This window comes from Elephantulus edwardii, unplaced genomic scaffold, assembly GCF_000299155.1.
Source record: "Elephantulus edwardii isolate Elephantulus edwardi_28Jun2011 unplaced genomic scaffold, EleEdw1.0 scaffold00003, whole genome shotgun sequence".
Classification (NCBI taxonomy): Eukaryota; Metazoa; Chordata; class Mammalia; order Macroscelidea; family Macroscelididae; genus Elephantulus; species Elephantulus edwardii.
In genome coordinates, this window is record NW_006399753.1 from 9,585,062 (window position 1) to 9,612,040 (window position 26,979).

Genomic DNA, 26,979 nt, shown 5'->3' on the forward strand with positions numbered 1-26,979 from the left:
ATTTTGTCTTTCATGTATTTTTTATAATTGTATTTTATTAATTGTAATGAAGATTTACAGAGATTTTGGATTTTCATTCATTCATTGTTGCACTTTTTTCTAAACCTCCCTCCCCCCAGTTCGCTCCTCTCTTTGTTTTTGTTTTGGGTGGGGTTTTTTTTTGCATTTGAATAGATTTTTTTTTAGTTTTAATGAACATTTACAGAGATTTTGGGTTCTCATTCATTCATTGTTGCAAAGAACCTAATTCTTAACAGAGTCGTTTTCTAAATATCCTTTCCTCCTTCCTGCTCTTCTGAGATTGTCTGCTGTCTACCATTATCAAAAGCCCCCCTTGTTTCCAGTTAAAATTATGATCTAGGAACATTCATTCATTCATTCAGCAGAAGTTCCTCAGCATTCATTCACTCTGCAGAACCAGGCATCTGTCACGTGCGAGGCACTGACCTCGGTGCTAGGAGGGCAGCCTGTTGTTAACCTGCTTCTGTGTCATCCCTGGAACTGACTGGAGACCAGATCGTGGTTGACCCGTAGGTTGTTTATCGCCTGGTTTTCCTAAGTAGATCACTAGGCCTTTCTTCTAGCTTACTCAGGAAATTCCAGCGGAACCTGTCCCACGTCAGAGCAACATACAAGCTTCCACTGGCTAAGAGGAGGCGGCTGCATTATAGGTCCGTTGGTCAGGATTCAAGCCCGTGGGAGGTGACGGTTCTGCAGCTGAGCCCCATGACTGGCGTTTATTCATTTTTCTATCTCCTCTTCTGTTTTGTGGCCTGTACCTGTGACTGGCCAGAATGTGGAAGGAATTTATCCTCCTTGTCCAGGCTAGGGTGCTGGCCTTGATGGGATTCATGAGTTGATTTCCATTTAGGCTCACAGGATAAAGGGTCATTTTACCAGGTCATCGCATCTTTTATTAAAAGTAAGCCCACCACCACACACTTGGCTAAACAAATTATTAACATAAACAAGACTGACCGTATGTAACCTCTGCTGGAGAACAAACTGTTTCCCGGGGAACTTGGCAGGGCCATTTGCATACAAACACTTAATGGGTAGCTTTAAAATGAGCCTTCTCTGAAGCAGGTAGGGTGGACCCCTCCTTGACAGCTCTTTGTCAGCTCTTAGTTGCAGCCCTGCACCCCACCTGGAAAGTGATCAAAATGCACTTATTGGAAGATGCAAGCTGGTCCGACTTCCCAGTGTCTTACATGGGCCACTGCTCCAATTAGCTGTGTGAGTCAGCACTAACCCGGCCCGCTGGTCTAGGCCAGCAAGAGGGGATAGGGACGGACTGTAAATTGCACACAGCCTGTGAATGATAAGCACGTTGGTGAACAGGCAGACGAATCATTTGATGTATGTTCTCCATACCCCTTTTGGACATTCAGGACCCTTGCCCAGTGGTGGGCTAGGAAAGGATTAACAGCCAGCTCTAGGGGTTCATGAGGGAGGTCAGGGGGGCAAAGCCCTGATTTGTAGCCCCGATTTGCTGATTTAGATGGTGGTGGGGATATTCTCACTATGACTTATTTCAAGCCACCAACCTTTCATCACTAAACACAGAGTTGAGAATTGCTGTCCACCCTGATAGGGAGCTCTGTTGGCCAAGTGGGTAAGGAATTGCACTGCCAACAGAAAGACAGGTAGTTCAAATCCACCAGCTGCTCCTTGGGAGAAAGAGGAACACAAGCCTCTGAAGTCTACTGGGCAGTCAGCGATGAGTCAGTTCCAATTTGATGGCAGTGAGTAAGAGTGAGTGAGTGCACACTCATGAAGAAGGTCGTTCTGAAGGGATGGCAGAAACCTCATTTTTTTTTATAAACCCCCATTAACGCTAGAGGCAGAAGCGGGCCATAAAAATTCTTGGCTTAGGGCAAACATGAGTGCCCTGGGTAAAGCCTGGTCTGTCCTTGAAAAGTAAGGGATTAACTAGTGTCTACGTGACACAAAAGAAGTAAAGGCGGGCAAAGTAGCCAGTCCATCAAAAGTCAACCCACCAACCAAAATCGCAGTCCCCCTGCCCTACCTAACAGGGGCACTCAAAAGAGCTATAAAAGCAAGTGGGAGGGGAAACTCGGGGCTTTTCTTCCTTCACCACCTTCCTGAGGAAGAAGAAAAGTCTCCATGCGTGGAAAATAATATAATAAACAATCTTGAAATTTCAGACATGTTTTGGGATTTCTTTGAGGGGCATTTCGTGGGCAGAACAGTTCTGCCAGGTGGATGCAAGAGATCGAAATTACCTCAAGGACACAGAAAATAATAGACGATCATTTGGGAAGCAGGGCTTTATGAGGAGGAATATGGCATCAGGATTGGAGGTAGACTCATCAACAACCTACGCTATGCAGAGGACACAACCTATTTTCTGAAACTGAAGAAGACCTAAAGCACTTGCTGAAGAAGGTCAAGGACTGTACTCTTCAATATGGATTGAAGCTTAACATCAAAAAGACAAAGATTCTCACTACTGGGCCAATTGGCAGCACCATAATAGATGGAGAAGAGATTGAGGTGGTTAGCAATTATAGCTTGCTCGGCTCCAAGAATCAACACTCTTAACAGCAGCAGTCAGGAAATCAAAAGACGAATTGCACTGGGAAAATCAGCTGTCAGGGACCTCTCCAGTGTGCTGAAAAGCAATAATGTCAGTCTGAAGACTAAGGTGTCCCTAATCCAGGCCACAGTGTTCGCAGCTACTGGCTATGCATCAGAGAGGTGGACAGTGACTAATGATGGCAGAAGAAGAATTGATGCCTTCAAGTTGTGGTGCTGGAGAAGAGTCTTGAACACACCATGGACCACCAAGGAAACAAATAGGTCTGTCTTGAAGAGGGTGAAACTAAGTTTCTTCTTGGAGGCTAGGATTTTGTAGTTCTGTCTTACAAACTTTGGGCAAGTGGCCAGGATAGACCAATCCTTGGAGAAGGACATCATGCTTGGAAGGGTGGAGGGACAGTGCAGGAGAGGAAGACCCCAGAAGAGATGGATTGACACAGTCACTGGGGCAGTGGGGGTTGGTGTGTCAGAATTACACTGGCTCAGGACAGGAAAGGGCTCAGACCTATGGGTCACTGGTGACTCGACAGCACATAACAACAACAAAAAAGAAAGTTTTGTGTAATTATTGCCTCTGCTTTTAAATATATTTAGTAAATTCAAAACTAAGTGACTTTCGACATTTACAGTCCCTAGAGAAAGACATCAAGCTTGATAGTAGAGGATCAGTGTTAAGACAGGAAGAGCCTTCGCAAGATGGACTGACAGTACCACACCGCTAAGCCGAGCCCAGCTGAGGTCAGGAGGATGGTGCAGAACAGGGCAGGTCAGGAGGGCAGTACCGGACCAGGCAGCTCGGGGGGAGGACGGTGAGGGACAGGGCAGGCTTCCAGTCTGTTTGCACAGGCTGCTAGGAGTTGAGTCAACTTGATGGCAATGCACGATGCCAAGTTTTTAATAATGCTCATGTCGTTCTTTGCCATGTGGTCCACTCCTGCTTGTGGAGATCTTAGGGAGGGTCCAGCGCACAGTGCCCCTCACAGTGGTGGCTGTGGCCGGCTCTCTTGATGTCTGGCTCCCTTGGTGGCCAGCTCCCTTGGTGACCGGCTCCCTTGTTTCTGCCATGGTGCCAGCTTGGCTCAGGAGATGCTCCCCGTTTTGATTGAGCCCCTACTTTGCCAAACCTTCTGTCTTCCTAGCAGTGTGTCTTTCCTAATGCTTGTCACGTAAGCTCACCCTGCTCACTTCCAAGGAACTTCCTGGCTGTAATTCCTCCAAAACATTATTGTTCATTGTTGCTGTTAGGTGTTGTCAAGTCAGCTCTAGCTCCCAGAGACCGACCCTCCTGACCCCGTGTGACCCTCACTGTCTCCCCGATGTCACAGTCACTGTTAGAATCACTGTGTCTATCTCATCAAGGGTCTCCTTTCCCACTGATTATTCACTTTCCCAAACAGGGTGTACTTTTCCAAGGATGAGCCCTTCCTAAAGGAGCTCTTGGTGGCTTAATGGTAAGAAGCTTGACTACCAAACAAAAGGCAAGTGGTTCAAATCCACCAGCTGCCTCAGGGGAAAAGGATACGCAGTCTCCTCCTGAGTGATTTACTGCCTTGGAAAACCCCCTGTTGGGTCAGCTGTGAGTCAGTTCCGACTCAGTCATAGCCAACAACAACCCCAACAGCTGTGCTATCTAAGATGTTCATTGGCCTTCTACCTAAGAGTCAAGTTTGGAAAAATGAGCTGATTCTGTTCCTCCAAGAAGAGAGGGAGGGAGGGAGGGGAAAGGGCAGAGAGGAAGGAGGAGCGAGGAGACAAAAGGAAATACGGATTGGTCGGTCCTTTTTTTTTTTTTCTGTCAACATAAGTATTAGGTTACATTTTTTTTAATAATTTTAATGAATATTTACAGAGAATTTGGATTTCCATTCATTCATTGCTGCACTTCTCTCCCCGCCCAGCCCTCTCCCCCTGCCCCCCAGTTCGCTCCTCTCTTTCAAAAGTAAAAGAAAGACTCCCTCCCTGGTACACAATCCCCCCGCACCCCTTCCATCGCCCCAAGTACGTTCCACTATGCAATCTTCACTGTGGACTCTTGTGATAACCATAAGACCCTATATCATACATCGCTTCTAAATTATTCAGTCCCTCATACTGGTCGGTCGTTTTAAGATAAGAGTCCTCGAGAGCATGGCAGGGGGTGAGTGTGCTCAGCTGCTTCAGAAGGCTGGAGCAACCCACCCAGAAGTGCCTTGAAGGAAAGGCCTGGTGATCTCCTTCTGAAAAACCTGTCACTTGGAAACTCCCGGACACAGCCCTGCTTCTACCCATGGGGTCACCTTGAGTCAGGATGCACTCAGGGCAATGGATTTCACTTTTGGTTTCTTTTGAAATGGACTCCAGTTGGAGGAAACACAAGTTCTTTTCCCGCTTGCTTTCAAGAGCCCCTTGATTGCTTGAGAGATGTAAGATGTCCGAGAGTTAGGACAGAAAAGGCTCTCAGGAATGTCTGGTTGCAGGACACAGCAGCTCAGAGCAGTAGAGTGGCTTGCCCTCCCTCTGCTGAGCTGGTTTGGGGCAGAGCCGGGACTAGAACCCAGGCCTCCTACCTCTAGTCAGGTCCTTTCGCTCCTCGCCCCTCTATGTCTTCCTTGACTGAATAATAAGTATCTGTGCATACAAAACATCACCTAGATCTGTTGGTTCTGAATCAGGCTGTCCGTTTCCCTTTCTGCATATTTTTTCCCCCTTGTCCTCATTTCAAGGAGAGAACACAGTGTCCTCGTCTCTAAAGAGGGAGAGAGAGAAGCCCATTTGAAATGCTGCCCTTGTGACATATTCCCCATGCACCCCGTAACTCGGCCTCAGCAAGCATTGATTACTCAGTCCCCATTAGAGCCCCATGAGGTCACGGGGACCTTGATAAATGGATCTGAGGTCTTCATTCTGTGGCTAGGGTGGTTTCAAACCAGAGCCTGCAGTAACCTGCAAAGTGTGGCCAGCCTGCTGTCCGGCTAATTAGAAAGTTCTCTCCGACCTCCACATCTTTGAGTTTGTGACTGAGAGTCAGGGAGGTGCAAACCCTGGATAAGTGGGCCACTCGCTCAGGTCTGCAGGTGCTTTGCAGGAGCGGAGGGGAACTGGTGTTAAGTTGAGGTTTTGGACCTTGATTCCTCCCATCATCTACAGCCTGCTCTCAGGAAAGATGGCACGGCTGGGTCCTGCCGGGCTGGAGAAGCCTGCCTGGGAGACTAGATCCCAGAGGTAGAGAAGGGTGAGAATATGAGCCAGAATTCCTCCTCTTCAACTGGAAGGGTAAGGAAGGCATTAGGGGGAGCCATGGGGATTATTGAAGGACAATGACACCTTGATCATGGTCATGGCCCCATTGATGGGGTCCTCCCACTGGGAGGACTATCTAACCTCTAATTAACCAAGCTGGAAGGGACTGGCGATGTTCTAGCAACAGAACTGAGTTTCCAAAATGAACACACCATTGGGTCTAAGATGATGAAATGGAACAAAATAATGTCTACCCAGGTCCAAGGAGAATTTGATTACATGAGTGCCGATCAGCCGTTCAAGATTTCATAGTAAGTGTGGAAAAAATTAACATCACAGGTTTTCGTAAGTTTACACTGACAAGCCACTTGTATCCTGGGAGTGCCACAATTCTAGTGAGCCCAGAGGTTCTAAGTCTAGGCTTGTTGTCTGTCCAGGACGGACTCCTCTCCTCTGTGGAATGGTACCTTCCAAGGTCGACTTATTTGTTCTCCTGCAAATCTGTGATAGACTCACTGTTCCTCACCTACACTGTAATTCAAGTGGGTCAGGTCTTCTTTGGTCTTATCACTCATCCAACTCTTACGAGCATTTGAAGATACCCTGACTTGGGACAGGCGTGCCTTAGCTCTCAATGTGGCACGCTCGCTCTTTGACATTCTAAGGAGATCCTTTGTAACAGATTTTCCCAGTGCAGTGTGTCATTTGATTTCCTAACTACTGCCCCATAGGCATTGATTGTGGATCCAAGTCAAATGAAACCCTTGACAAGTTCATTTGTCTCTGTTCTTCCTGATTCTGTTTATTAGACGAGTCATGAAGACTTGGTTTATGTCGGGGTGAGTCCACACTCAGGCTGTCATCTTGGCTCTTCATCAGTAAGAGCTTCTTTGCTTTCAGCACGCAGGCGAGGAAGTGTCGTCTGCATATTGCCTGCTCGTATACCCACCACGAGTGACCCTGCCAGTATTTTAAATATTGGTGACATAGCTTCCAGCAGTGTGACAACACACGAGCCGCCACAGTCCGACAGGGTGACAGAGGAGTGGTGGGTGGCTCTCATGCAGATGTAGAAAATGCATTCATTAAACAGCACTCTGCTCTTACCTCAGGATGACGAGGCCCCGTTCGTTCTGGGGCTGCCATGCAAGCCGTCTTCTGACAAATACTGTGAGACAGGAGAAGGGCGAGGCTCAGAGGGCAAGATAACCTGAGAGGATTACTTCCAGTGTGTCTGAAATCCAAAACAAAGAATAATAAACCCACAGGTGTCCCATCTCTAAGGAAGAGTCTGTCTGCTTTCAGCTCATTACCGCTGCCCAGTAATTGAAGCCCCAGGGCCTGTTTCCCTGCCACACTGTGACACTGTCCACCTCCTCTCTGCTAGCCCAGAGCCTAAATGTCCCCCATTGTTCCTTCCCCAGCAGCAGGCTCCACAGATCCCAGGTTATCATGTCAATCACGAGGTGGCTTTGGAGTGAGAGGTGCAGAATGAGCCTGGACTATGTCTGCATTTAGAGCTCTCCTCTAGCCTCTTCCCACTTCCCCACGAGCTTGGTCAGATCCATTTTGCAGATGAGACACCTGAGGCTTAGAGCTGCCACTCCCAAGGTCACCCAGGCAGCTGTGGCAGAGACCAGACTCAAGGGTTCACCATCCATTAAGCAAGGTAGGCACGGGTTGATGTGAGTTTACTTACCAGTCCAGAGTCAGTCCGCTCGCTTGGGGTTTTCCAGATCCTCTACCAGACAGGAGTCTGTCTGTAGCCTGAGCCCCACTTCCTCTGAGGAAGGGCTGAGAGGGAGCTTCTGTGCTGGCACCTGGCCACCAGCAGGGACCTGGAGGAGTGCAGTTAACCAGCATCTAGTTCCCGTTAATCTGTGTGGACCTTCAGTGACTCATTTACAGAGACAAGAAATTCATGTATGGACTTGGGACGTATTATCAGGAAAGACCAGTCCCTGGGAAGAGACATTGCAATGGCTAACCTTGGAGTACCCATGATCCTTTGGGTTGCTGTAGTTATGAAGAAGTCATTGGTTTGATGAAGCTTCATATAATGTAATCACCTTCAGGATGAAATCCACTATGAGTAGCCATTCAGATGAAAGGGAGTTTCCCCATGGCTGTGACCTGCTTCAAATAAATATGAGCATTTGAACAACAACAACAAAAATTTAAAAAGAACTAGAATTGTAGAGGGTCTTTGTCAGTCCTGGCAAACAGGGCCGGGTTTCTGCAAGTCTCATGCTCAAGGGTGGGTATTTGCAGCAAACCCATCTCTCGGTAGTTCAGAGGTTAAAGCACTCAGCGGCTAACTGAAAGGTCACAGCTCGAACCCAGCAGTCACTCTGTGGAAGAAGACCGACAGTATTGGAAGCGCTGGCCGTCCGATCTGCTCTGTCTGCGGGGCTAACCATCCGGGGTCATTATCTTCCAAGAAAGCAAACATAGAAAAAGCCCAGCTCAGGGTGTCCCCTGCACGTCAGAGCCATCCGTGCCCCATCAATTGTCACTGACTGACTTTTGAGGTGTAAAATCAGATCATTAACCTTCCCGTTAGTTGCCAGGTGCTCAGCTGTTCGTGCCAGGTAGGCACTCCCTCCCTCCAGGGTCATAGAGCCCCGGGAATGCTCAGCAATGTCCGCCTCCTTTCACAAAGGTTGACCCTGGTCCTTGGAGTTTGGGGCTTAGGGCCAGATGAACCTTGAGACCACGCCCAGCTCCAGTGACAAGGAGTCACCTCCCACGTTGCTCCTGAGCCGCAGTCATTGAGAGAAAGTGATCTCAAGGACTGGGGTGCTGGCATTTTTTCATTTGCAGCTGGTAGCAGTAGCCCTGAAGTCTTGCTGTCCTGAGGCTGCACAGTCCTCTGTGCCCTCAGCATGGCCTGGGCCGTGTCCGTCTTAACCCTGGCCACTCCCCACAGCAATCATTGCTACTTTATCTGATTTCGATCTCTGCACACAAAACTGAGTAGATAGTAATTGCTCAGTAAATGCACATCAGTAAGTGAGTGAATATCAAATCCAGGTACGTTGAGAGATTAATGCAGAGTCCAGTGAGAAAGGAATTGCTGAGACAATCAGCCCTGATGGTTCCTGTTTTCTAGAAGAACAGCTGGATGAGCAGATGTGTCCTCATGTGGAGGCCCCACACACCCTCTTCTGTCTCATTTTGGAAACTTGAAGCCACTATTTCCATTCTACTGAGATTCCAAAAGGAGAGAACAGTCTAGAATAACCACAGCTTGTGTCATGCAGAGGAGAAGCAGCCTGGCACCCAAAGCTTACTTGTGTTGTTGTTGTTGATCACTTTCGAGTCGAGCACGACTCATAGCAACCTATGAGCAAAAGGCTTGAAGCCCCGCTACAACTCTCGAAATTTGGCAAAGTTCATAGGGTTTCTAGAGGCATGTTATTTAGGAAGTAGAAGCCACTCCTACTTCCAAGAAGCTTACTTAGTGCCTCCCATATTTTCATATAAAGCTCTCATAGCATACAGGCAAGCTAACATAGGAAAAGGGTGGTGCGTGGTTTACAAAAGCTGTGTAACATAATGGTATTTTTATAAAACTACAATGTGTGTTTGGCCTTTGGGAAAAAATGGTGAAGCCATTAATAGAGAGGTGCTAATGGGGTCTGGCCAAGTGGTACAGAGCAGCGCTGCCAACTCAAAGGCACACGGTTTGAATCCACCAGCTGCTCCACACTGTACTTTGAGCCTGTGGTTACAGTCACTGCACCGTCCATCTCAGTGGACATCTTCCTCTTTTGCACTAACCAACAGTGATGTCTTTCTCCAAGGACTGGTCCCTCCTAATAACATGCCCAGAGTATATGAGGCTAACTAAGTCTTGGCTTCCTCACTTCTGAGGAGCGTTTTGACTGCATTTCCTTCAAGAATTAGCTGGGGTTTTTAGCATGTGTTCAGTAGTCTTCACCAACACAGTTCAACATCTTTCTCTTTCAGTCTTCCTCATTCACTGTCCGACTGTCACACACATATGAAGCGACTGAAAAGACCATGGCTTAAGTCAAAGCCACCTTAGTCTTTACACTAGTGTCCTTGCTCTTTAGCACTTCACTGTGTGATACATGTTGGTGTTGTTAGGTGCCATCCAGTGGCACCTTTACTACTCCTAATAACCCAGGAACAGCAAATCCGAGCTTCTCCCTAACTGCCACCCTCACAGCCTCTGATGCTCCAAGCCTATTGTTTCAGTCACTCTGTCAGTCCGTGTTGTTGAGGGTCTGTCTTTCTTTCTCTGACCCTTTCCCAGCATAAAGTCTTTTTCCAAGGACTGACCTCTCTTAACAGCATACCCAAAGAATGAGAGACAAAGTTTCACCGTCTTTGCCCCTAGAAAGGACCTGGGTGCACATCCTCTGAGATAAGGAGGGATTTGGGGGTTTGGAAGCCCATGCATACTCAGTACTATTTTCCGACAACACAACTGAGAGGCTTAGAATCTTCTGCCCTCCTTACTCATTCCCCAACCTACAGAATCATAAGACGCAGGTGAAAATATCAGGACTCACATCTGGTCAAATTAGTCTTTAAACTGACATCCTTGCTCTTCAGGACTGTGGAAAGAACCTTGACAGTGAAGTTTCCCAGTGGAACACATCTTTTTATTTCTTTTTTTAAATTTATTTTATTTTTTATTATTTTTGGTGTGTGTACCATCAAATCAGATCTGATTGGCACAGGAGGAGATTGCCCCTCCTTCTCCAGAAGGGTATTTGGTGGATTTGAACCACATACCTCTGGGATTGCAGTGCAGCTTCTTGCCACTAGGCCACCAGAGCTCCCAACATCTTTTGATTTATTGAAAGCTAGTAAGGGTTTTGATTGAGGATACAAGTGAAATGAAATAGTTAATAATGTCAGTCTTTTCTCCATTGTCTATTCTTGGAGTGATAGTGAAGATTCTTGTGGTTTGTTTTGGGCTTTTTTTAATGTTGAGATACAATCCATGTTGAAGGCTGTAGTCTTTGATCTTCTGCAGCAGGTGCCTCAAGTCCTCCTCATTTTCTGCAAGCAAGGTTAATGTCATAGTGCATATATACCTATTATGCATAAAAAACCCACTAAAACACCTTTACCATAACAGAACAACAATAATAGCAATGTTTTTATGCCCGTCTCACAGTGGACATTTGTTTGTTATTACTGGCCATTGTCTCATCTCAAAACACTCACTGCAGCCAGTCAGAATCAACTCATTGTTGACTCCCCTCCCCCAGCCAGTTTTGAAGGTTATAAATCAAATGGAAGAAATTACCCGTCTTTGTCCTGGTGGATTCAAGCCACTAGAGGGGCCTGTTCTCCGAGTTAGCAGTGCAACAATCTGGCCTCCCCACCCACCCCCCAAGAGTTCCCCATCAATCATCGTAGGATCCTTGCATTTTTGTGTAACATATTTGATGAGAATTAGTTCTTAGCTTTGTGTTGTGTGTAATGTAAGTTGGACATTGATAACTGGGGCTGTGTTATCAGCTGTTTACACCTTTGGGATGGGAAGGAGAGGACCCATTTTTCTATCTGAAAGGGAAATGTCTCCAGGGCATCCTTAGAAGAGAAAGTTATGTGCCAGTTAGATCTGCATGCTTCCCGCTGTCTTCAGCCTGAAGGAGTTTGGAAGAGGCAGACGCTGCTCCACTCTCTGTGGGTAGAGAGAATGCAGTCTGCTGGGCAGACCTCGGGGCTGTGGGGAGAGAACATCTTGTCTCAAAACACCCCTGGGATTTGGCTGCAAAACCCCCTAGAAATTGCCATGATCATTCAAGTTCAAGGGGTTTCCTTTTAAGATGTAAATTCCAGGTACCATTTTTTTTAAACTCTATTAAATTAGCAGAATATATTTCTGAAAATCCACCGTTATTGACGTTAAGTGGGCTGATGGTGGCCTTCGGTTTTCTGAGGTTGTATATCCTGAAGGGAGGAGGCTTCTGCCTTTATTCTGTGGAGCAGCTGGTGGGTTTGAACTGCTCATCTTTCAGTTAGCCTTCCACTAGACCTAACACCCTGAATTTGGGCTCCTTGCTTCTGAGACAGTAAGAAAATGCATTTTTGTTGTAAAGCCATGTACTTGTGATTTTTTTTTCTTTAATAGCAGCACTAGCTAACTAAGACATCAGATTTCCTAAGTTATCCTTTTAAATGAGAGGCTGCAATGACCCTTTCCGGCTCTCGGGCACAGTGTCCTCAGTAAAGATCTTGAAGAAATTGCACAAAGGGTAATAAAAATGATCCTGGAGACAGTAGCCTGTGTGGAGACAAAGCTTAGGGTCTTGGCACATTGTCCACCCTTTCAGAGCCAGCTTCCCTGCTGCTGTGAGCTGCTGTCCAATGTCCCTGACTCACACCCACCAGATCAATATGCTGTCCAGCCCTGGACTGTCCCCATGGTGAGCTGTGGCTGGACTGCAGTGATGTTTAGGATTTGCATAGATTTACTGCGGTCCAGCTCTGTACCATCTCCATGGTGAGCTGTGGCTGGACTGCAGTGATGTTTAGGATTTTCACAGCTTGACTTTTGGAAGCAGAGTGCCAGTCCTTTCTTCCTAGTCTACTTAGTCTGGAATCTCTGTGGAAACTTACCCAGCATCACAGTAACACAGAAGACATCAAGGCACATGAGGTAAGGAATTGAACCAGAAAATGGAACCTTCCAGAAAAAGGAAGGTGTGAACTCTGTGGAGTTTCTAACAAAACCAGAGATATAGCAGCTCCTATGACAAGAGAAGGGAATAGGCCAAGTAAACCACGTCCTTGGGCTCTGTAATGTGTGGCCCGATGGTCCTGGGACTTCTGCTCGGCCTCTGACCTTCCTCACAGGCACCCAGGACACTGCGTTCAGAGCAGCCATTCCAAGGGATTGGCTGTAACACAGTCACACCTGCCCCTGTGCCATCACTTCTAAGATGTGGCATTTTCCCCCCTCCGTTTCAACATGTCTAAAATGAGTGCATGAAATACCATCAATGGCTGTCATAATTTAATTGGCAGTTTGTCTTTCTCAGTGATTTATACAATTATGGTATTTCTTACAATTTGTGCTGCCTGAAAGTTAATGAAGTACATACAGTGGGAGAATGTTAGAAGCATTGTGTTGCAACCATTAAGCCCTTGCCTGCTGACCCAAAGGTCCTCGCATCGAACACACCCAGGGCAGCAGCTCCGTAGTAGTAAGGCCTGGAGGACTGCCTGTGAGGAGGAAGCCAGCACAGTGCAAATCTGTGTTACACGTTTTCCAGTCTCCAGCTGTGTAAGGGGAGGCGGTGGACCTGGATGGAGCCTTGGATGTGGTCACTTACCATTCTTTGCTTCAGCTAAAGAACCTGGACATTTTAAAGACATAATTTACCTTCCCTTCCCCATATATTTGTTCCTAAAATAAATTTTTGAGCCTTTTCTATGAATGTAGAATGAGAAGGATGGGCAGTGAGTTGAATTGTGTTGTCATGAATTGAGTCGATACCCCTAAAATACGTGTCCAGTTGGCTAGGCCGTGACCCTCAGGATAATTAAGTGTCCTGAGTGTTAAGGGAATTCTGGAGGCCTACTCTGAAATCCCAAAGGTATATGGTTCAAATCCACCAACCACTCCACAGGAGAAGGATGGGGAACTTCCTCCCATACAATTTACTGCCTCTGCAAACGCACTGGAGGGTCAGCTATGAGTCAGTTCTGACCCACTGCACACAACAACATGTGTCATAAGGGAGCTCTGGTGGCCTAGTGGTAAGGAATTGCACTGCCAACTCAGAGGCACGTGGTTGGAATCCCCCAGCTGCTCCTCAGGAGAAGGACGGCGAATTTCCTCTCACCCGGTTTACTGCCTCTGAAAATCTGGGGAATGGTCAGCTGTAAGTCGATTCCATCTCTGCAGTACACAGCAAACAAATGCGCATTGGAGCCTCTGTTGGGGATCTCCTGCTGCAATTAGACTCAACACCCATTACTTTTCTCCTGTTTGGGTCTTGTTTGTGAAGAGAACATGCAGACAGCTGGATCATAAAGAATGGTTCAAATATAAGCTCACATCCTTTTGTAGCACCTGCGGGCCTGGAATGAAGGTTTTAGATGTTTTAAAAAAAGTGCTTTGTTGATAATGAAGCTCTTGAGTCCAGCAAGAAAAAGCACGTACCCAGGTCCCAGCGTGGCGCCTGATGCCGAGGAGGTGACATAAATGTGGAATGGAGGTTGGAGTCTGCATTGACCTTAACTTCCCAGGATGCATCAGAGGCACAGCTAGTCCTTGTGGAAGAGAGAGAACGTAGCCAGAGCTTGCCTGTTCCTCTCCACTTACCTGTCCGGTTTCCTGCTGTGCCCACTAGACCTGGCCCAGCCACCTGCCTCTGACAGAAGGGTTAATGACCCCATCACTAGCCTACAGAGAGAAAAATGCATAACCTGTTAGAACAGAGATAGAGTTTGTTTTCAGATGGAAAAGGACTTCCATGAAGCATTCTGATGGACTGTTGTCTTTCTCAGCTCATGACACTGTCTGCATGGAGGAGGACAGAGCTGTAGACAGGAGCTGCTCCCTGTGGAAAAGCATGACAGCCCTTGTCACTTCCTTCCTCTCAAAATACTGAGTGGTTTTGGGGATGAATCTGATTGGATCTCAGAGGACTGAGAGGTTGTTGCAAAGGAGGACTCATGCAGAAGGTGCGCAGTGGTGGCTTGCCTGGAGTCATGGGGCTGCGCGTGGGATCCAGCCATCAGAACTCCCTCTGGAAGTGACTCACAGTGTAGGGCTTCGTCCAGTCTTCCCTTGACTTAGTCATACAGGGAAGGATCCCAGGTCAGAGGAAGCTGACTAACCCATTCCAAATAAGGGATCCCAACATGGATGAAATGGCAAGAGGTTCCACCAGCCACATGGGCCTTCCTCATGGGCCCAGCCTGTCTTCACTACAATTCACTCTTACAACAGCTGGTACATACTGTGCAGGCTGGGTTTAGAAGAGGCCCTGGCATGAGGGACAATATAGCTAAAAGCAGAGAGTACCAGAGGAATGTCTGTGTTTCATTGATTGTGAGAAGGTGTTTGACTGTGTGGATCACAACAAGTTGTAGCTAACCTTGAGAGAAATAGGAATCCCAGAACACTTGATTGTGTTTTTGCAAAACCTGTATTTGGACCAAGAGGCAGTCATCAAAACAGAGCAAGAAAACATTGCATGTTTCAAAATCAAGGAAAGAATATGCCAGGGATTCATCCTATCTTCATACCTTTTAGTCTATATGTGGAACAGATCATCTGGGAGGTTGCACTTTATGAGAAAGAGAGAAAAGTGGAGTCAGTACTGAGGAAAACTCACCAACAACCTGCATTATGCAGATGACACAGCCTTGCTTGCTTGCTGAAACTGAGGAGAACTTGAATTTGCTGCAGAAGGTCAAGGACTGCAGCCTTCAATATAGATTGAAGCTCAGCATCAAGAAAACAAAGATTCTCACGACTGGGCCAATTGGTAGCATCATGGACAGAAAAGAGACTGAGATTGTTAAGATCTTTGGCATTCTTGGCTCAATAATCAACACGCTTGGTACCAGGAGCAAGAAAATCAAAAGACAAATTGCATTGTGGAAAACCTACTGTTAGGGACCTCTCCAGGGTACTGAAGAGCAATGATGTCAGTCTAGAGACTAACATGTTCCTGATCCAAGATGACTAGTAAATATTTTATTGAATAAAGATAGTGATGTAGGAAGACTTAACATAGGAGGTGACATTTGAGCTGAGTCTTAAAGAGTACTCATTGCTGTGAAGTTAGAACCAACTCGTTATTTTATTTTAGTGTGTGTGTGTGTGTGTGTGTGTGTGTGTGTGTGTGTGTGTGTACCGTCAAATCAGATCTGACTGGTACTGGAGGAGATTGTCCCTCCTTTCCCGGCAGAGCATCTGGTGGATTCGAACCATGTACCTCTGGGATTGCAGTGCAGCTTCTTGCCACTAGGCCACCAGAGCTCCCCAAGAAACAACTCATAACCCACTCGCCCTTAGGGCTCCCAAGGCTGTAAATCACGCCATAGCAGACTGCCCATCGCTCTCCTGAGCAGCAGCTGGTGGATTCAAACCGCCTGCATTTTGGCTTGACAGCACAATTCCTTACCCACTAGGCCAGCCGAGCTCCCTGGAGTTCTAGAGTAGATTTTATATTCGTCATGTTGCTGTTGTTTTTAGATGACGTCGAATCATAGACAACTCTTATCAACCTTATGAACGAAAGACCTGAGCACTGTTCATTTAGTTTCTGGAGGCAAGCCATATCGGAAGTGGATGCCACTCCTGCTTCCAAGCTTGTTTTAATCGGGGAGCTCCCCCAAACACTGTCCACCATGGGTAACCATTATCACATTTGTGTTTAGCATCAAAGCAACCATGAGTTATCTCTGCACAGCAATACACAGACCAGTGCTATACCATCTAGAAGAATGTTTCACAAAAAAGCCAATTTTAACCAGGCCTGAGTGCCATAGATTAAAATCACCTGCCTTGGGGTTGGTAGCATAACTTTCTTTCCACTAGCCAATGTAGTTCTCTCTGTGTTGTTGTTGTTGTTGTTGTTAGGTGCCGTCGAGTCATAGACACAATAAACACCAGAATTCAAAGGCATCAATTCTTAGTATTATTCATTGTCCAACTTTAACATGCATATGAGACAATGGGAAACTCCATGGCTTGGATGAGGTGCACCTTAGGCCTCAGTTTAACATCTTTATCTTTAAATACTATTTTCCTGGAATATCATTTCCCGGCCTTTTACTTTCAACCTATTTTGGCTTTTGGTGTAAAGTGAACGTTACTGCTAAGGAGCCGTCGTGTGTGTGTAACATGTTGGGCTGCTACTCCCTCAGCTACTCCCTGAGAGAAGACAGGCGGTGTCCTTCTGTGTGGTGGACAGCCTGGGCTGCCTGTACAGCCTCGGGAGCCCGAGAAGACAGGCGGTGTCCTTCTGTGTGGTGGACAGCCTGGGCTGCCTGTACAGCCTCGGGAGCCCGCGTACAGCCTCGGGAGCCTGTGTACAGCCTCGGGAGCCCGTGTACAGCCTCAGGAGCCCGTGTGCAGACTTGGGAGCCCGCGTCCAGCTTTGGGAGCCCGCGTCCAGCTTTGGGAGCCCGCGTACAGCCTCGGAAGCCAGCATACAGACTTAGGAGCCCGCGTACAGCTTCAGGAGCCTGTGTACAGCCTCAGGAGCCCGTACAGCCTCGGGAGCCCGCGTACAGCCTCAAGAGCCCGCGTGCAGACTCGGAAGCCCGCGTCCAGCTTTGGGAGCCTGTGTACAGCCTCGGGAGCCCGCGTACAGCCTCGGAAGCCAGCATACAGACTTAGGAGCCCGCGTACAGCCTCGGGAGCCCGCGTACAGCCTTGGGAGCCTCCATACAGTCTCGGGAGCCCGCATACAGCCTCAAGAGCCCATGTACAGTACAGCCTTGAGAGCCGGCGTACAGCCTCAAGAGCCGGCATACAGACTCGGGAGCCCACGTACAGCTTCGGAAGCCCGTGTACAGCCTCGGGAGCCTGCACAGCCTGGGAAACCCATGTACAGCCTGGGCAGCCTGTACAGCCTGGAGAGCCCAGCAAGGGTCGCTGTGAGTCAGGCGGCTCATGAGCTGGCTTTGCAGTCCAGTATCCTGTTGCTAAGGACCCCTGGTGTCCCAGTGGTTTAGCACTGGCTGATCATAGAAAGGTGGGTGGTTTGCACCTACCAGCCCCTCTGCTGGACTGTCGACCTGCTTCTGCAGAGACCACAGCCTGAGAACCACCGGGGCAGGTCTGCTCTGTGCTAGAGGATCGCTGTGGGTCAGAATTGACAGCATGCAGCAGCAGCAGCAGTCTTGTGGGTGATACGTGTGTGAATGCTCTGTTTCTCTCTTCTTTGTCATGCCGTGACATCATTTTAGAGAACCAGGTTAACGTGTGAAGAGCTGGGGCTTTATCCTCAAAGGGATGAAGAGCCCACAGCTGTGTTTAAATGGGTCTTGGCATAATCAATTTCTCTCTCACATTAGAAACGTGACTCTGAACGACACTCGGAGGGAAGAAAAGAGGCAGGAGAGAAAGTGGAAGTGTGAGCCAGCCCCTGACAGCCTCCAGGCTCTATTCTCTGCACCTGATGTTCACTTCTTCAACCCCAGCTCAGAGCTGAGTGGCGCCAAGGGCACACCGCAGGGACACGGTGATGTCCAGCCGGTGGTTACCTCAGCCATGCGTCATCCCTTCACCGACCCAGAGATCTTGCTTTTCTAAGCCCCATGTTTGTTTGACTCCCATATGCTTCACTTGGAAGTTTGTTTCCATAAAGATAGGATTAAGAGATGACACTTCTGTGAATGACATTAAGACAATGCCTGTGTGATGTCAGTTCCTGTTAACTAACGGTATGGTGTTAACCATACCATCTGTTAACCATACCATGGTGTTAACCATGGTAGTTATAGCTACCATCCGAGAGGTAGAAGCGTGTGCCCTGTATAGGGAGGGTGAATGGACACACATTACAAGAGAAAAAGCTGTGGTAAGACTTTAGGATGGGAGGTAAATGGTTCAATGACAGTGAGATCTCATGATCAACTGCGTTTGTTATATCACCTTTTGCCCCAAGGTCTTTGAGATTTTGTAAAAAGGAATGTATTACAGTGAACTAGAAAGGTATTGAAAATGGTCACAGAAGTTCACTCTTGGTTTTATTAGAGATAAAGCAGGAAAAGGCATACACAGATATGCACCATGCTGGAACAGCGGGCAGGAACCTGGCCATCTGTCTACCAGGACTCTCTAGTCACAGGAAAATCATGTAGATGATTGGTTCATTGGTTGGTTGATCAATTGGTTGGTTGGATGGGTGGTTGGTTGGCTAGTTGGTAGATCAGTTGATTGGTTGGTTGTTTAGTTGGCTGGCTGATTGGTTGGTAGTTGAGTTAATTGGTTGGTTGGCTGGCTGGCTGCTTTCTTGCTTGCTTATGATGATGATGATGATGATGATGATGGTTTAAGACCAGGAAGGGTTTTGTTCTATTGTCAAAGTGTCTTTATGAATCAGAGCCTACCAACAAGAAGATAGCTTTACAAGTTTCATTTCTGTAAAATTAAGAATGTAATTTCCAAGGTCCCATGAAAGGTCCCTTTAGTCAAATTTGATGGAGAGTTTGGCATGAGGAGCAGTCAAGAAAAGGAAGCATTTTTCAAAAATTACTTTATCTCTGACTCATCTCTTTTTTTGGGTTACGAAGGACCTCTTTAACATGCTGAAGAGTGAAGGTGTTGCTCTGAGGTCACAGGTATATCTAACCTGAGCGTTTTCAGTCGCCTCACACACATGTGAAAGCCATGCCATGAATAAGGAAGACAAGACACCAAAGCCTCTGAATTATGATGTTGGCAATGAATAGTGACTATGCTGTTGACTGACAAGAGAATAAACAAAGGTGTCTCGGAGGAAATACAGCCAAAATGTTCCATAGAGTTGGGAATGGTGAGGCTTAATCTCACATTCACTGGGCCTGTTATCACGTGGGGTTAGTCTCTGGAGAAAGACAGCAGACTTGATAAAGGAGAGCGTGAGTAGAAGTGAGGAAGACCTGCAGGGAAGGAGTGACCCAGTGGCTGTAACAATGGGCCCAAGCACAACGTGCCGTGAAGACAGCTCAGACCAAGCAGAGTTTCATTCTGTTGTCTGTGGGGTCGCTGTGAGTTGTTGTTGCCTCAGAGGCATCTAACAACATAACCTTATGTCTGGTGTCTGAGATCCCAAGAAATACAAACCTTGGGCCCTCTTGTGCCATGACAGACATCACTAATGGATAAAAGGTTTTCTCCCTCATTAGTCTGACAGCAATGAGAATCCTTTCAACACAGCATTCCAGGAAGCCCAAACGAATCCATCCTAATGGGAGTGTAAGATAAAAATGATTTCTGAACCTGGTTCTGAGTGAGTCTACTTAGGAGGCAACCAAAACTCCATCAGGCGGACTTCGTGTCATGTCTCAGTAGAATGCTGCATGGTGACCAGTAGAACTTTGATGTGATCTGAGGGAAGTCACTATCCTATTGGGCAGCATCTTCCAAGGAGAATGAGGAAGAGGAAGTGGTGACTGGAGAACAGGTGTGGCCCTGAGGTTAGCAGGCTCAGTATTCATCTGACCAGGAAATGTCCCTCCATATTGCCATTTAATGCTAGAAAAGGTATCTTAGCTACCTGGAGCTGCTGTCATGTAAAAAGACCAGATAGGTGTTACAGCCCAAGGGTAAAGTATGTTTGTAATTATTAATAATGAGACACACTACCAGGAATGAGATAGAACAGAGAGCATAAAGACAGGGGCTAGGAGTTTCATCGACAGAAGGGCCTTAAGCCCCGCCTCTCTGTGTATATATTGATAATCAGAGGAAGGAAATCATAAAAAGAATTCCCTTGTAAATGAAGACAAATTTTTCAACCTAATGCTGTAGCTCAGGAAGTATTTCACACATATTAACACTCCCTCTGTAGGGAAAAACAGCAGGAAACAGCTCATTTTCTGTGATCTGTCACAAGATAAATCCTAACTTACAAATTTCTAATTCCTTCCATTCCTGAACAAGCATATGGTTTTTCATACAATGTTTGGCATGAAATTTGGCTTTCCGTTAGTAGGTAGATGGTCAAGAGTGTTGTCCCGTGGTCTTGAAAGCCCGTCAGAGTCGACTCAGTCTCGTGGCGGTTAACTCAGACTGATTCACAGCTGGTCCACGTGGGGATTTCCTGAGGCAGGATGTCGTGTGAGAGGAGATTGCTGTTCTTTCTCTTGTGGAGCCACTAGTGGATATCGAACCCCGGAGAGACCACACCTACAGGTTAGCAGTGCACCTCCCTACAGACTCCATCCCCAGAACTCCATAATGAAGAGTCCCAACCTTGGAGAGCCACATAGTGGGGTCATAAGCTTGAAAACCCAGTGGAGGGTCAGCTGTAAGTCAGTTTCAACTTAGAGACACTGAGTCCTGGAGGCTCAAAGGCCAAATCTGTGTGGATTTCTTCTGCATCAGTTTCTTCTGCATCCTTTCTCCTGGTTTCAGGTGTCTGCTGATAGTAATGATCACGTGATACCTACCTGCCTTCACCCTGTGTCTCTGTATCTGTGCTGCTTCCTTTTTTTTTAATTTTTTTATGACTCAGAAGTGATAGGTTTAGGGCCTATTCTCCAGTGGTCTGATTTCATTAACATCACAAAAGAGAACCCCTCTCTATTTCCAGACAGAATCCCATACACAGGACCCAGGGCCAGAAAGTCAACACATACTTTTGGAGGAACAATGTTTACCCATAACAGCGTGCTCGGTAACGAGTCCAGGAGAAACCTATCCTCCCTCCATCCAGGATCTTTGGCCAGCTTCACCCTCTCAGAAAAACCAAAAGGGTGATGCTGACGTGTACTGACCTACCTATTACAATTCAGAGCTGCGCCAGAGGGAGGAACCACGTGGGAGATGCTTCCTGCAGAACACTAGGGGACAGTGGTCTGGGACACCTGCCATCAAGTATAAAAAGTCAGGGAAGGAGCTGTTGGTGCTCCCAAAGACCCCAACCACATACCTGTGATTGGTCCTGCAGGAGGTCTAGGAAGAAGAGGTGGGGGTTGCCTAGACACAGAGGGAGGAGGAGGAAAAGGTGATGGAAGGGGGAACAGAAGTGAGGGCAGTCAGGGATGGAAACGGAAGTGAGCCTGGAGGAAGTTCACAACAATAGTGATAATTTGTTGAAGCACAAAGAGAAATGAGAGAGAGAGGGGGGTGGATGGAGGCAAAGAGAGAGAGAGATGGATGGAGGGTAGGAGAGGGAGAGGGAATGAGAACAGCAGGACAAGAAGGAAAAAGAACTGGAAGAATCTGTTCTGGAAAACAATGTATTCAAATTTTGTAAATGTATAATTAAAAAAATAAAGAAGGAATTGTTGTTGTGACAGGAATTCAGAATGAGGGTAGCATGGTAGAGTGGACTTGGGGGGAGAGATTGAATAACAATGAAAGAATTTTTTTTTTTTACTTTTAAAAAAACCAGCTAATGGGGGGAGGGGTGGGCAGGGAGAAAAGTGCAACAGTGAATGAATGAAAATCCAGAGTCTCTTCCATTAAAATAAATTTAAAATAATAATTAAAAAATTAAAAAGGAAAATAATTGGATCCTTGTGCCTTGAATTGGATCTCAGCCCACCTCAAATCGGAAGCTCATATTTTAACAGCAAATGGAAGTGCACAAGAGGCCAAGGAGTGCTTTCTTCTCTCTAGCTAAGGAAGGGAACAGTTTTTGCCTTTAAAATGTAGAGGTTGCTCAGAAAGTGGCCTTGGAAGTGGGGAAATTGGCCTTGGAAGTGGGGAAAGTGTCCTTGGAGGTGGGGAGAGTGGCCTTGGAGGTGGGGAGAGCAGCCTTGGAGGTGGGAGAGAGGCCTTGGAGGTGGGAGAGCGGCCTTGGAGGTGGGGGAGCGGCACTGGAGGTGGGGAGAGCGGCCTTGGAGGCGGGAGAGAGGCCTTGGAGGTGGGGAGGGCGGCCTTGGAGATGGGGAGAGCGGCCTTGGAGGTGGGAGAGAGGCCTTGGAGGTGGGCTAGCAGCCTTGGAGGTGGGAGAGCGGCCTTGGAGGTGGGGGAGCGGCACTGGAGGTGGGGAGAGCGGTCTTGGAGGTGAGAGAGCGGCCTTGAGGTGGGGAGAGCAGCCTTGGAGGTGGGGAGAGCGGCCTTGAGGTGGGGAGAGCAGCCTTGGAGGTGGGGAGAGCGGCCTTGGAGGTGGGGAGAGCGGCCTTGGAGGTGGGGAGAGCGGCCTTGGAGGTGGGGAGAGTGGCCTTGGAAGTGGCTGGGGCTTCTCAGTTCCAATGGGCTTTGCTACCCTCTGCTGGCAGCACCCTGGTACTCCACGTGCTGTGCAGGTGCGTTCAGTTGCTGGCCCCTGTGGACACCCCTGGAGGCCCTGTCCAGCCCCGCATCAGTGCTGTTTGAGCTCATTGTGGTGGCCACCATGTCAGTCCATGTCCTTGTCCACTGACTCTGTCCTTTCCCAAACGCCTTCTAATGATATTTCCAAAGTCTGTGAGGCCCTCTCTTCTAAGAAGCACTCTGCCAGCCAGTAGGAGCTGTTGTGGTGGCTAAGACTTAGTTTGCCCCTTCTCTGGCTCAAAGCAATGATGTCAGTTTATCAACAGGTGTGCCTGATTCTGACCATGGTCGTTTCAATCGATTGCTGTGCATCTGAGAGCCAGAAATGAATAAGGATGACAGAAGGCTTACTCTGAACATCTTTCTAAGCATGGTGTCCTTTTCCGAGGAATATCCTCTCCTAGCAATATGTTCAGAGTATGAGAAACGAAGCTTTATCATCATTGTCTCCAAGGAACATTCTGGCTGCACTTTCTCCAAAACATATCTGTTTGTTCTTTTGGAAGTTCATGGAATATTCAGTGCTCTTCTCCCACACCATAACTAAAAAAAAAAAGTCTTCTGTCATCCTTGTTCATTGTCAGTGAAAGAGGGGAAGACCCTCTACAAGATGGATTGACACAGTGACACAGCCGTGGGCTTCAGTGTGTCAGATGACGAGGATGGCACAGGTTAGGACAGAGTTCAGGTCTGTTGTTTGTAAAGTCACTATGAGTAATACTCGGCTTAGTGGCACATAACAATAACAACTGGCTCAAAAATCAGACAGTGAGATCTGAAGGGAAGGACTCGCGCTGCCAGCCCCCACTTTTCCCCTGAATTCCAGATGTACATTTCCATCAGCCTGTTAGGTATTTCTTCTTGAGTCTTAATTCCCCATCACTGCTGAAAGAAATTACTACAAGTGGTTTCAGACAACGCATATGTGTTATTTAATGTGCTGGTGACAGCTCTAGAGATCAGGCATTGGAATAAATCCCTATGAAGGCTAAATTCAAGGTGTAGCCAGCCTGTTCTCTCTGAAGCTTGGGGTCTTCTTCCAACAACAGGTGATTGTTGACAGAGTTCTGTTCCTGTGATTGTGTCCTGAGCCCCGTGTTCTCACTGACTGTCTCCTAGGGATGGCTCTTGGGTGTCAGTGACCTCCTCCAGTTCCTTGCCAGACGGGCCCTCACAGCAGGGCGGCTTCCTGCTTCCATTGGCTCAGGCAGGACCAGCATTCTTAGTGATACCCCATTCACCTTGTTCCAGTCTATTGGTTAAAAGGCAACTACGTGATCTGCCTGTGCTCGGGGGATGGGAAAAGACCAAACATGGATTCATCTAGAATCTCCTCAAGATCACTATTAGCACACCTTGTAGATTATCCCAAGATTTACAGAAATTCCGAGTGTAGGTGGCTCGCCAAGGGCCCCGAGTGCATAGTGCACTGCTCGGACTGCCCACCGAAAGGCAGCAGTTCAAATCTACCAGGCACTGTGCAGGAGAAAGAAGAAGTCTGGTCCATTGACATTTCAAGGGAATACCTTCCTTGCCGGTGCTGAAGGCAGGTTCTTTCCTCTCCTGACCCTGCTTCCTGGGTCCTTAGTGATCTCTCCTGTTTGGCATGTCGAGATTGGCATCTGCTTCTGGGTTTGATTGTTTCATCTCCTTTACTATCTCAGAAGAGATGGATTTAGGGTACACCCTGCATGCCTCCTGTCTCATTAGCATAACAAAGACAACCCACACTCATGGGAATGGACATTGTGGTTGGCAGTGCATAGTCTGGGGATACAGTTCAGGCCCTAAGAGTCGCTTTTCTTCCTCCCCTGCAGGTTTTTGATCGTTCTGGGGTGCTTGATCCTGGCCGTCCTGACCACCTTCAAGGAGTACGAGACTGTCTCTGGAGACTGGCTGCTCTTGCTGGTGAGCTCGCCCTGCCTTGTGCCGGGCAGACTGACTGAACCTGTGGTCGACTTTCCACAGCCCCTGTCACAGCGGGAAGGACGCCCTGGGGGCCAGCGAGTGGCTCAGTGTCGTTGGTCACAGCAAAGCCCAGGAGAAAACAGTGCCTGGCCACCTCCTGAGTTCTCCCCTAGGCGTGGTACTGGTACTGGTTCAGGGGTAAACTTGCAAGAGACCTAGGTTCAATTCCCAGCCAGTGCGTCTCATGCTCAGGGCCCCTCGACCCCAACTCTTATCAGTGGAAGCCTGTGTGCTGCTGTAATACTGAGCAGATTTCAGTGAATCTTCTGATCGAAGAGACTAGAAAGAACGGGCTGGTGATGTCTGTCCAAAACCCAGGCATTGAAAATCCTGGGGGTCAGGAGTCTGGTTGCACACAGGATTGCCATAAATCGGTGGGGTAGGGTGGAGAGGCTGATCTGAGGACAGCAAACAACAACAGTAGGGACATCGATGCCACTGTCACAATGGCGTTTGTGACGAGGACTTGCTGTTCCTAGGTTGAAGCTAAGGGAGCAGAAACATCACAAAAGAACTCCATAGCGTTGGAATTACTCCATGCAGCTTCCCCAGCCTCCAGAAGTCAGCACTAAGGCATGATCCATTCTGAGACCCACCTCTCCTCTTCTTACCATCTGCTCCCTACACCTGGAAGCTCTCTTATGAAAGCCAAGTGTGCAATCCCATTCTCTGTAAACCCTCTCTAGCCCTACCTGCTCTGGAGTCCCACTCTATACCCACCAGCTGGGGAAGAGCTGTGGGGGAGAGTGGTTAGAGACCTTGGGCTGCTCCTCATGCCCTACCTCTCACGTTCTCATCAAACCACGAGCGGAGCTGATGTGAGGGGTGGAGGTGCTGGCATCCAGCATGCCACCTGGCCTAAAGGTTGCTACCAGGAAGGGCTGGCCTCCCCCACAGCCCAGCCACTCTCTCGTCACCTGACTCTCATCACCTGATTCTGGGATGATGTCACACTTGCTAGATGAGGTTTCAGTCTGTCTCTTCAGGTAATTACACAAGATGACATCTCACCTTCTCTACAGCAGAGGGGTGCCAGCCCATCAACTCCGACCTGTGGACACCCTCCTCTGTCCCAGGACAGCTGTGCTCCTTGGGGTTTCAGTGACTGATTTTCCAGAAGTGGATTGCCAGACCTTTCTTCCAGTGCAACTCGAGCTGCAGGCCAGCCTTTGGGTTCGCTGCCGGGCCTGTTAGCCGTGAGCACTACACAGAAACCCCTCCTCCTCGTTGTTGTTGTTGTTGGGTGCTGGCCACCCTCAGTCCATCGCAGTGGGGTCTTCCTCTTTCTCACTGGCCCTGCTGTGCTAGGCATGAAGGCCTCCTGCAGTAACTAGCCCCTGCTGATACCACACCCACAGGACGTGAGACAGAATCTCCCATCCTCGCATCCGAGGACGATTCTACCTACAATTCTTCCAGGACATGTTTGTTTGTTCTCCTGGCAGCCCCGGTATATTCCGTGTTCTGCGCCGACTCTGTGACTCAAAGGCATCACCTCTCCTCCATCTTCCTCATCCGTTGTCCAGCTTTTTCAGGACGTGAGGTGATCGGAAATACCATGGCTTGGCTCTGCCGTCAGCACCCGTGGACGCAGAAGTCAAGGGATCGTCAAAGTGACATTCGCCCTGGGAAAACCGTGCAGAAGACCTCTTTAAAGTCTTTCAAAGCCCCCCTCTTGTTTAACTAAAAACCAACTCATTACTGTCAAGTGAGAATCAACTTACAGCTGGTCTTCCAGTGGGTTTTCAGAGAGTGCAAATTGCAGGGGAGGAACTCAGGCAGCTTTCTCTCCCTGAGCAGCTGGTAGGATCAAACCACTTTCCCTTTGGGTTGCAGCACAACTCCTTAACTGCTAGACTACCAGAGGGTTCATGTAATAGCAGCAGCTTAGCCTCCTCTTGGCCCACCATCCATGGGGGCCAGTCAGCAGGCTGTTAAAATCTGCACAACCCCAAGATGAGACCTGAGGGAATGAACCCTGGTGTCAAAATTAATTGAAGATTGGGTTAAATTTTAAGCTCTTCCCATCTTGATTTGCATGCCAGGCAATCATACACGGCTCCAAGTTGAGAATACCCCCAAAGAGAGGTTTTAGCAGAGGTTCCTCTAATCAAAGTCAGTCCTGAAATGGATTCTGAATAACAAGGGACAGAACAAGATGTAGTTCCCCTTTCTTGAGATAGTGATTGGTGTTTGATCCAACAAGCGCTTTTATGCCATTAAGTGACTATCTTTGTGAGAAGTTTGACAGTAAGCGGAGCACGTCCTCATGAAATCTCTGACGTTTTTTCCAGTCAGCCATCCGT

The 26,979-nt window shown here is 47.9% G+C and overlaps 1 protein-coding gene across 1 annotated transcript in view; it reads left to right on the forward strand.

Moving 5' to 3' along the window:
- Window positions 1-26,979, forward strand: part of KCNQ3 (potassium voltage-gated channel, KQT-like subfamily, member 3) — a 107,631-nt gene that overhangs the window by 49,663 nt on the left and 30,989 nt on the right. Inside the window, exon 2 of the mRNA XM_006879455.1 lies at window positions 24,523-24,613. Within this exon, the coding sequence (XP_006879517.1) occupies window positions 24,523-24,613 (91 nt within the window). The remainder of the gene's footprint in view (window positions 1-24,522; window positions 24,614-26,979) is intronic.